Source organism: Haematobia irritans, chromosome 3 (assembly GCF_050003625.1).
Source record: "Haematobia irritans isolate KBUSLIRL chromosome 3, ASM5000362v1, whole genome shotgun sequence".
Classification (NCBI taxonomy): Eukaryota; Metazoa; Arthropoda; class Insecta; order Diptera; family Muscidae; genus Haematobia; species Haematobia irritans.
In genome coordinates, this window is record NC_134399.1 from 188,843,713 (window position 1) to 188,855,693 (window position 11,981).

Here is an 11,981-nt window from a genome sequence, read left to right on the forward strand (position 1 = left end):
TTTCGTATGTGCTCTTTTTATAGGCTGAATGTGCTCTTTTTGCCTCTTCAAAATCTGGCATCCCTAATACAGACTGAAGTTCGGCAAAACGGAGTCAAAAATTTCAGCGCAATTATTAAAGTGTGTAGCGTGATGACAATAGACAAACGGATGGACATCGTTATATTGCCACTTGTTGCCAGGTGCGGACAATAATCTACCTCCTGAGATTCCGGTGAGTCGCTATTGATGTGTGTGGCTTGGTAGATCTCAATTCCACAATTAATATGTCTTTTTTATACCCTGCGCCACACTGTGGAACAGGGTATTATAAGTTAGTGCATATGTTTGCAACACCCAGAAGGAGACGAGATAGACACATGGTGTCTTTGGCAAAAATGCTCAGGATGGACTCCTGAGTCGATATAGCCATGTCCGTCTGTCCGTGAACACATTTTTGTAATCAAAGTCTAGGTCGCAGTTTTAGTCCAATCGACTTCAAATTTGGCAGAAGTATGTGTTTTGGCTCAGAATAGAACCCTATTGATTTTGGAAGAAATCTGTTCAGATTTAGATATAGCTCCCATATATATATTTCGCCCGATATGGACTTATATGGCCCCAGAAGCCAGAGTTTTACCCTAATTTGCTTGAAATTTTGCACAAGAAGAACAATTAGCACTATAGTCAAGTGTACTAAATTTTATTGAAATCGGTTCAGATTTAGATATAGCTCCCATATATATCTTTCGCCCGACATGGACTAATACGGTCCCAGAAGCCAGAGTTTTACCCCAATTTGGTTGAAATTTTGTACAATTAGTAGTGTGGTCAAGTGTGCCAAATTTTATTGAAATCGGTTCAGATTTAGATATAGCTCCCATATATATCGTTAGCCCGGTTTACACTCATATGACCACAGTGGCCAATCTTTTACTCCGATTTAATTGAAATTTTGCACAGGGAGTAGAATTAGCATTGCAGCTATGCGTGCCAAATTTGGTTGAAATCGGTTCAGATTTAGATATAACTTCCATATATAGCTTTCGCCCGATTTACACTCATATTAGTATTGGGAAAGTAACGAGTATTTGATTACAAGTACTCGTTACTGACTAATTTTTTGAGTACTCGTTACTAGTAAAAGAGTACTCAATATCTTCAATTCTTGACTTTCTTGACTTCTTGGAAAATATTAATTGAAGTTTTCGAAAATCTTTTATCAGTTAAAATAACACGAAAAGGATATATGGCTTCACCTTTGAAGAAAGTATGATTTCTGATTTCTTAAAAACGTTTGCATTTGAAAAAATTTGCATTGGGTGTAGGTGGGAGCTATAATTTAAAGCATCACATGTATCACGTCTCATGCGAATAGTATGAATAATAATGTCGTTGACTTCAGCTGGTTCAATCCAATTGTTTTCAGAAAATGTACCCAAGCTTATTCAAAAACCCTTGGAAAATTTCAACATTGGGTCTCACGATAAAATATTTTCATCCACTGTCAATGGTGGAAAATGGTGGATTTAAAAAGTTTGCAAATTGCAAGCATCAGTAATACACAATGCCAATACCCTGACGAAAAAATACCGAATGGGGATGCGAAATTAGCTCTAAAAATTTGAATGATTGGTGAAAATCTTTTTTTAACGAGACCCATATATCTACAACACCACATTATAATACTAGAATAAAACTGGATAATGTAATTTGCTTTTCTATACTGTTTTTAAATTTAACAAGTATATACGGCCGTAAGTTCGGCCAGGCCGAAGCTTATGTACCCTCCATCATGGATTGCGTAGAAACTTCATCTAAACACTGCCATCCACAAGCGAATTACTTAAGTTGCGGTAACGTTTGCCGATGGCAAGGTATCTTAAAACCTCCTAACACCATCTTCTAAATTGTATGTAAGTCCACATGTGGTATATATTAAATCAAAAAAGATCGATCCAATACGTATATAATTCAGTTTGACTAAGTAGACATAAAATTTTGACAAAATTTTCTACAGAAATAAAATTTTAACAAAATTTTCTATAGAAATAAAATTTTCACAAAATTTTCTATAGAAATAAAAATTTTGACAAAATTTTTTATAGAAAGAAAATTTTGACAAAAATTTCTACAGAAATAAAATTTTAACAAAATTTTCTATAGAAATAAACTTTTGACAACATTTTCTATAGAAATAAAATCTTGGACCAATTCTGGCACGGTTGTTAGAGACCATATACCAATACCATGTACCAAATTTCAGTCGGATCGGATGCAATTTGCTCCTCTTTGAGGCTTCGCAATCCAAATCTGGGAATCGGTTTATATGGGGGCTATATATAATTATGGACCGATGTGGACCAATTTTTGCATGATTGTTAGAGACCATATACCAACACCATGTACCAAATTTCAGCCGGATCGGATGAAATATGCTTCTCTTAGAGGCTCCACAAGCCAAATCTGAGGATCGGTTTATTTGGGGGCTATATATAATTAAGGACCGATATGGACCAATTTTTGCATGGTTGTTAGAGACCATATATCAACACCATGTACCAAATTTCAGCCGGATCGGATGAAATTTGCTTCTCTTTGAGGCTCCGCAAGCCAAATCTGGGGATCGGTTTATATGGGGGCTATATATAATTATGGACCGATGTGGACCAATTTTTGCATGGTTGTTAGAGACCATATACCAACAATATGTACCAAATTTCAGCCGGATCGGATGAAATATGCTTCTGTTAGAGGCTCCACAAGCCAAATCTGAGGGTCCCTTTATATGGGGGCTATACGTAAAAGTGGACCGATATGGCCCATTTTCAATACCATCCGACCTACATCGATAACAACTACTTGTGCCAAGTTTCAAGTCGATAGCTTGTTTCGTTCGGAAGTTAGCGTGATTTCAACAGACGGACGGACGGACGGACATGCTTAGATCGACTCAGAATTTCACCACGACCCAGAATATATATACTTTATGGGGTCTTAGAGCAATATTTCGATGTGTTACAAACGGAATGACAAAGTTAATATACCCCCATCCTATGATGGAGGGTATAAAAAAGAGGAAGATATTATTAAAAAGTGTCCACAATGTCTTTTTTAATTTTTTTTTATAAAAGTAACGAGTACTCAATTCAAAAGTAACGAGTAGTAACGAGTAGTCAAAAGTAATCAAAATTTACAACACTAACTCATATGACCACAGAGGCCAATTTTTAACTCCGATTTAGTGCACAGGGAGTAGAATTAGCATTGTAGCTATGCGTGCCAAATTTGGCTGAAATCGGTTCAGATTTAGATATAGCTCCCATATATATGTTTTTCTGATTTCGAAAATGGTCAAAATACCAACAGAGAGAGAGAAATGAGAACAAACGTTATACACTGGAAAGCCTACGTAGTCAACAGAGAATAGAGACGTCAGTGAACACTAAGGAAGACAAAGATAACACCAACTTACAGTATTAAATTGCAATATTTTAAAGAGTAAACATACATAGTTCTGTGATATAGATTTTAAGTTTTGCTGCAATATTTACATTTTATTTATTTATTTAGTTATTATTATTGTTTGTGATGTCCAGTTTTAATAATTTATAAATGAAACAAATGTAAAACAATTGTAAGTAAGAACTAAAATCCACAATTAATGAAATCTAAATAGAATTTTCCTCTACAAACGTCGAGAAAAAAGATTAAATAAACTTGTTTTATTTGCATTTAGTCAACAGAGAATAGAGACGTCAGTGAACACTAAGGAAGACAAAGATAACACCAACTTACAGTATTAAATTGCAATATTTTAAAGAGTAAACATACATAGTTCTGTGATATAGATTTTAAGTTTTGCTGCAATATTTACATTTTATTTATTTATTTAGTTATTATTATTGTTTGTGATGTTCAGTTTTAATAATTTATAAATGAAACAAATGTAAAACAATTGTAAGTAAGAACTAAAATCCACAATTAATGAAATCTAAATAGAATTTTCCTCTACAAACGTCGAGAAAAAAGATTAAATAAACTTGTTTTATTTGCATTTATATAACATATATTGACCAAAACAGCCCATTAAAATAAACAAAAATCTATTAAAACTAAGTGGTCATAAAAAGAAAACAGAAAAATACCGACATTTTCCTTGTAAAATCGCCACTTAGTCGAAAAGTTGTAAAAATGACTCTAATTTTCCTAAACTTCGAATACATATATATCGAGCGATAAATCATAAATAAACTTTTGCGAAGTTTCCTTAAAATTGTTTCAGATTTAAATGTTTCCCATATTTTTTTACTAACATTGTGTTCCACCCCAGTGCATTAGCCGACTTAAATTTTTAGTCTATAGATTTTGTAGAAGTCAACCAAATTCTGTCCAGATCGAGTGATATTTAAATGTATGTATTTGGGACAAACCTTTATATATAGCCCCCAACACATTTGACGGATGTGATATGGCATCGAAAATTTAGATCTGCAAAGTGGTGCAGGGTATTATATAGTCGGCCCCGCCCGACACTTTAGACTTTCCTTACTTGGATTTTACTAACATTGCGTTTCATCCCAGGGCGTTAGACGATTTAAATTTTATTTCTAGAGTTTTTGTAAAAGTACACAAAAATTGTCTCCATTAAAAGTATTTGTATCTGGAAATGCAAACCTTTATATTGCCCCTAGCAAATTTGAAGTAGTGGAGATGGTAACAGAAAAGTTTGTCTACCTTGTGGTGAAGGGTATAATATAGTCGGCTCCGCCCGACTTTGGACTTTTCTTAAAGTAATTTATCCTTAAAACTATAGGTTGCTATTATTTCTAACACGTGACACTTAATTTTTTGTTCATAAATCTTCAAAGCATTTTGATCCAATGCATTAAGAAATAAAGTGCTGGAGTTAAAGCGTGATTGCATTGTATTAATTGGAAAGTCACAAGTTAGATAAATGTGAATAAATGTTTTTTTTTCTCGTACAATTTCTCGTTACCGTAATATTGGTTTTGTTGCATCGCGTTCAAGAAATGGACGAAAAAACAGTAAAAACACCAGAAATTATCCAGAAAGTGAAGGCCAGATTTGAATGAATTCTAAGCCTATGAACATATCTCGAGAACGGATGCAACACATAATGAAAAATGACTTTGGACATTGAAGTTCCAAAAAGTGCAAGAGTTCACCGATGTACAAAAGAAGTAAGACTGGAAACAGCCAAGAAGCAGAGATGTTCTGTATCAAACATTTTAAGGTTTGCGACTGTCGCAAAGCTGTAAACGTCGTAAACGTTACATAAACGTCGTAAATGTAGAAAAAGTAACAAACGTCGCAAACTCCAAATACTTCAGACCCTTCAGACAGACAGCGAATGATATCCAATATGATGATATATGCGAAGAAGTTTCAATTCTCAGGAATGTTCATAAAATTATTAACGAGTTAAAAAAACTTGAGAATATAGTTATTTCAATTGGAAACTCGAAGCCAAAATTACTATAAACTACTCGATGGTGCAGTAAACGTGACGGTCGGTACTCGCTCATAGTTAGCCTTTCACATATTACTGCAGAAACTGGAAGGAAGGAAAACTACTTAAGTCTTACATACAGGGCTGGTCTGTCACAAACTGTGACTTTTGCGACATACATTTGCGACGGTATAATACGTATGTCGCAAAAGTCGTAAACCTACTGTAGAAAACCAAATTTTGAATAGAAGAAATCCTGAAAATTTTTTAATTTAGATTGACAGCATTCGCTGTGAGTTTCTGCAGAAATTTGTGAAAGTTTTCCCATGGTCAAGCCTATTTTCTTAGGTGGTATCGAAATTCCCGTTGGTGAGTGTGCAAAATACCTTGGGGTTATATTGGACAGGAGGCTGAACTTAAAGCTAAGAAAGGACGAGAAAATCTACGGTCACCCTGTACTCGTGCAAAAGGCAATAGGGAAAATGTGGGGACTAAAACCGAAAATTTTGAACATTCCTAAGAATTGCAACTTCTTCGCACATACCATCGTCTTGGCTATCATCGAATTCGCTGCCTAGCTGACGCGACTAAAGTATTTTGAGTTTGCGACTTTGCGACAGTCGCAAATCTAAAAATGTTTGATACAGACCATCTCTGCTTACATAAGTGAATTTCTGTTTAGAGAAAATTGTATATAATCACTTCTTGGCTTATTAGAGCCAATTTCCATACCAAAAATTAAAAAATTGTAGCTAGTCATTCGTTGATGCAGCTAAAGCTTGGACCACGAAAACCAAGAATAGTTTGAAGTTGTGAATGAGAGATGTAAATCTAGTAGAGTTTTGAATAAATACAATATAAAACAAAATTAAATAAAAAAATATTCACAATTTCTTTAATTCCAAATTAGGTTTACGACTTTTGCGACATACGTATTATACCGTCGTAAATGTATGTCGCAAAAGTCACAGTTTGCGACATGTCAACCCTGCCAAGGAGTTTCTACGCTTGCGCGGAAGTGGCGAGTTACCAAATTTGCGTTTCTGCGATGAGAAGCCATTCCAAATTGAGAAGTTTGTGAACAAACAAAACGACCAGGTTTACTTGAGAAAGAGATCAGCAGAAAATGTACACTTTCGATTGGCCACCAGAACTAAACCGCTGCCGTGACAGCTGTTGGTCGCTCCAGGCGGTGGGTACGGTGGGTCTACTAGTATCGGGGAATTTGACAGTCCTGGACAGACAAAAATTTCGCCCACAAACCCTGGACATTCCAACAGGACTCGGCACTGAGCACGCGGCAACCAGGAATGGCTTAGAAAGGAGGTTCCTGTTCATTTTGCACCCATATATGAATGTGATCACGTCTTAGAGTAAAATTTTTATACCCTCCATCATAGGATGGGGGTATATTAACTTTGTCATTCCGTTTGTAACACATCGAAATATTGCTCTAAGACCCCATAAAGTATATATATTCTGGGTCGTGGTGAAATTCTGAGTCGATCTAAGCATGTCCGTCCGTCCGTCCGTCCGTCTGTTCAAATCACGCTAACTTCCGAACGAAACAAGCTATCGACTTGAAACTTGGCACAAGTAGTTGTTATCGATGTAGGTCAGATGGTATTGAAAATGGGCCATATCAGTCCACTTTTTCGTATAGCCCCCATATAAAGGGACCCTCAGATTTGGCTTGTGGAGCCTCTAACAGAAGCATATTTCATCCGATCCGGCTGAAATTTGGTACATGGTGTTTGTATATGGTATCTAACAACCATGCAAAAATTGGTCCACATCGGTCCATAATTATATATAGCCCCCATATAAACCGATCCCCAGATTTGGCTTGCGGAGCCTAAAAGAGAAGCAAATTTCATCCGATCCGGCTGAAATTTGGTACATGGTGTTGGTATATGGTCTCTAACAACCATGCAAAAATTGGTCCATATCGGTCCATAATTATATATAGCCCCCATATAAACCGATCCCCAGATTTGGCTTGCGAAGTCTCCAAGAGAAGAAAATTTCATCCAATCTGGTTGTAATTTGGAACATGGTGTTAGTATATGATCTTTAACAACCGTGCCACAATTGGTCCATATCGGCCCATAATTATATATAGCCCCCATATAAACCGATCCCCAGATTTGGCTTGCGAAGTCTCCAAGAGAAGAAAATTTCATCCAATCTGGTTGTAATTTGGAACATGGTGTTAGTATATGATCTTTAACAACCGTGCCACAATTGGTCCATATCGGCCCATAATTATATATAGCCCCCATATAAAACGTTCTCCAGATTTAACCTCCGGAGCCTCTTGGAGGAGCAAAATTCATCCGATCCCGTTAAAATTAGGAACGTGGTGTTAGTATATGGTCGCTGACAACCATACCAAAATTGGTCCAATCACACAAAAATTGGTCCATATCGGTTCATAACCATGGTTGCCACTAGAGCCAAAAATAATCTACCAAAATTTTATTTCTATAGAAAATTTTGTCAAAATTGTATTTCTATAGAGAATTTTGTCAAAATTTTATTTCTATAGAAAATTTTGTCAAAATTTTATTTCTAGAGAAAATTTTGTTTAAAATTTTATTCGGTTCATAATAAAATTTTGTAAAAATTTTATTTCTGTAGAAATTTTTGTCAAAATTTTCTTTCTATAGAAAATTTTGTCAAAATTGTATATCTACTTTGTCAAACTGAATTATATACGTATTGGATCGATCTTTTTTGATTTAATATATAACACGTATGGACTTACATACAATTTAGAAGATGGTGTTAGAAGGTTTTAAGATACCTTGCCATCGGCAAGCGTTACCGCAACTTAAGTAATTCGATTGTGGATGGCAGTGTTTAGAAGAAGTTTCTACGCAATCCATGATGGAGCGTACATAAGCTTCGGCCTGGCCGAACTTACGGCCGTATATAAATGATCCATGTTCTCCATCAAAAAATAAAATTTTGCTTTCGGAGGTGATCATATTCTCTTTCTGCGTATGAAAACTATTGTTGGCACTAAACTACCAAAGAGTCGATCATCCCAAAACGACGTTTCGCCAGGAATGGGTCAAAATACCGTAGATCCACTTTCATGCAGCCTGTGCCAAGGGTAGCAAAATTTAGTTATTTTTTGGTTTTGGACAATAAAATTTTAAATATTTCCCAAAAATATATCGCTTTACATTTTTTCATTACATATCAGCCACACTGTTTCTTAGGTTGTTGTGGGGTAAATAAAAACGCCACGAGCAGAGTCAAGGTTTTGGTATTTATTCCGAGCCAAAGAAGAATGCAATTCCTTTGAGTTTTACGTACTTGATATTGGGAAACAAATTTGACTATATTCATGCTTCTGTCGTTTTCATCATGTGATATTCAAGGGCTTCAAAAAACTGTTAACCATCACTTAAATTTCCCATCTTCTTTTTACACGACAGTGCTTTCATATTGGAAGTTGATTCCCTACCTTCATCGTTAGTGCGACTCTCAATTCTCATTATACGAGTATTGGTATACGTTGTAATGTTAAATTTTTTCCACATTCTTGCTTTTTCTTATGATCCATAAAAGGCCCACTAAAAAGGCTCTTTCAACCTACAGTCGTCTCACAACATGGTTTGGCCACAATATGTACAGAGAGAAATGTTAAAACCGGCTACAATGTCGGCACGCGACTGTTCAAAATGAGCGACAATATGAACAGGCAGGAATTCAAACAAAAAAACATCTGCACAAAAACATACTCAGGAGAACAGTTGATGTCTGCAACTACACCTTTATAGTGGTGTGTCTGTGCACATAAACTGTTCCCATTCTTCTTCATATTCCCCTTAATGTGCAGCCATATCGATCTCTGCAAAGGCTGTAGGAGAGCACACAATCGCAATCTCAGAGTAGCTACCAAATGAAAATCAAAAGACAGTTGAGTACGATGAGAAACCTTCGCATTAAATCTCAATGTGGTGGGTCATCTTTACCTGAGCGACTCTTGCAAAGGTAGTAATGAGTAGAAAAGATATAGCAATGAATTTGTTACCCAAGGGATGCTTTGAAAGAGAGCACGTATTACACATCCTAGTGGAAATTGAGCGTGGAGAGGAGAGTAGAAAGATTTCGAGTTTGAGGGAGAGATTTATTAAAGATTTTCATTTACCTGTTGTGTCCAGTAAAAGTGGGGATCTTTGTGTGGCAGGTAGCAAAAATTTGTTCAATGAGTTGAGGTGAATGCATTTGCGCATGCGTCTGTGCTGTGAATGAATTGCTTGACTTTGAGGATAACTGAGGAAATCGTATAAATACAGAGACTGCGCAGAGAAGGGCATCATTCAGTCGCAAGCATCCAAAGAGAGAAGAACATCGGATAAGATTTGAAATTTCATTTTTCAAACTATTGAGTAAAAATACGAAACATTCAATTAACAAGGCTCACAAAGCAGTTAACTTCAAATCTATCAATAATGGCTTTGGGTTCGGAAAATATGGTCTACCAACCAACAGCTACAAAATTTCAATATCAAAAGCAAACATTACATACGCCACCACGTGAAGTCTTGAGGACGCGTAATGTCAACCAAAGAGCTATTGCACCTGCCCCCTACACAAAACCAGCCATGCAACGCTCAAGTGATGGTACCCTATTGGATTCTAATCATCCATCGGTTATACGCCGCAATGCCCGTGAACGTAATCGTGTGAAACAAGTCAATGATGGTTTCTTGCATTTACGCCAACACATCCCCACTGCCATTGTGGCGGAGATCAGCAATGGTCGTCGTGGCATTGGCCCTGGTGCTGACAAAAAACTTAGTAAAGTTGACACTTTGCGTATGGCAGCCGAATACATTCGCCGCTTGAAGAAATTGATCGATGATGTGGATAGTTGTAGTGATTCCTCAAGTGTCTCCTCCTATGGAGCCACCTCGCCTGCCTCGGTTACATCATCACCCTCCTATGAGTCCTCAACCAGTGGATCACCTCCACCACCATGTGGATCCAATCAAAACCAACATCAACAGCCTGCTCATAACATGTTCTATCAACAACAAACCCAATTCTATACACAACCTCATCATCCTTCATTGAGCTATGCTGGAAGCTTTCAGCAACAACATTTAATTTCTCCCGCCAATTCCACGTCCTCATCCACTTATTCCTCGGAATTATACGGCGCTCATCAACAGTCTCCCCAGCACTATCAATCATCTGCCTTTGAATTTGCCAACAACAATACACCAGCCACCACACCAATTAAATTCGAACCAGTATCATTCGATGATTATAATCACAACAGTAATAGTTCCTCATCGGCTGAGGATGAAGAGCTTTTGGACTACATCTCCCTGTGGCAAGATGAGTAACCGGTGGAATTCTTTAAAAAACAAATGCAGATTTTGAAAATCTAGTCTACATATCAAGGAGGCACCATTGATTGGTACACACACACACACAAATTACAGAAAAGTATTATGAGTTTTCGATTACCTTCAATTACTGAGATACAAATCAAAAAGAAAAAAAGATATTACCTCAAATTTCTTGTTAAATCCAAATGTACAAATTAGTTAAATAAGCATTTATTTTTATGATTTAATTTAAAAAACAAAAAACTGCTGTGCCTGTTAAATAAGTTTGTTTAGCCTTAAGTTTTAACCATGGAAGACATTGATTTAAAATTATTATTTTTATTATATATTTTATTAAGATACTGGAAGACTCTAAACTTTAGATAATAAGGCAAAACAAAATAACACAAATACAAAAAATAATATTTATTTTGAAAACAAAATTTGTTTATGGTTTTTTATTTTATATATATTACAGATATTTATTTCAGAAAAATCGAAATTATCGTAACTCAAAGAACGAAATTTATTGATTTGCTATTTACTCTCCACGGGCAAATTATTGTATAAAGCAATACAAATTTTGATTTCATTGATGACCGTTAGATGGCACTGGGTGCACTAAATTGAATTATTGGGACAAGAGCATATTTCCATTGAATATAATTTTGGAATGAAAACTTAAATGAACCATGCTATAAAAAAAACAAGTATATACGGCAGTAAGTTCGGTCAGGCCGACTCTTATGTACCCTCCACCATGGATTGCGTAGAAACTTCTACTAAAAGTGGTCATCCACAATTAAATTACTTGCCGATGGCAAGGCATCTTAAAACTTCTTGACATCATCTTCTAAATTGTAAGTTAGTCCATGCGGGATATATAGTAGACAAAACAAAGGTCGATTAAATACGTATATATTCAGTTCTTGACCGGTATATATAGGGAAGAAATAATTACGAACCGATATGAAATTTAGTGCTGTAATTATAGAGCCAGAATTGAAATATGGGGATCGCTTTATATGGGGGCTATATACAATTATGAACACGAGTCTACCAAAAATGGCAGATTTTTTACTGTTTGGTAGATTGGTAGAATTCTTGATGTTTTGTTTTCTATAAAATAAAATTTTTTCTATAGAAATAACATTTTGGCAAAATTTTCTACAGAAATA

At 35.9% G+C, this 11,981-nt stretch overlaps 1 protein-coding gene across 1 annotated transcript; it reads left to right on the plus strand.

Annotated features, from left to right (window-relative positions):
• Positions 1 to 9,799: 9,799 nt before the first annotated feature.
• ac (achaete) lies at positions 9,800 to 11,181 on the plus strand. Its single transcript, XM_075300412.1, has one exon. It carries the CDS (start codon positions 9,919 to 9,921, stop codon positions 10,816 to 10,818), a length of 900 nt encoding a protein of 299 aa, XP_075156527.1. The 5' UTR covers positions 9,800 to 9,918; the 3' UTR covers positions 10,819 to 11,181.
• Positions 11,182 to 11,981: the final 800 nt, after the last annotated feature.

Coding starts and splice junctions, on each gene's coding strand:
- ac (XM_075300412.1), top strand. CDS start 9,919: ATGGCTTTGGGTTCGGAAAATATGGTCTACCAACCAACAGCTACAAAA.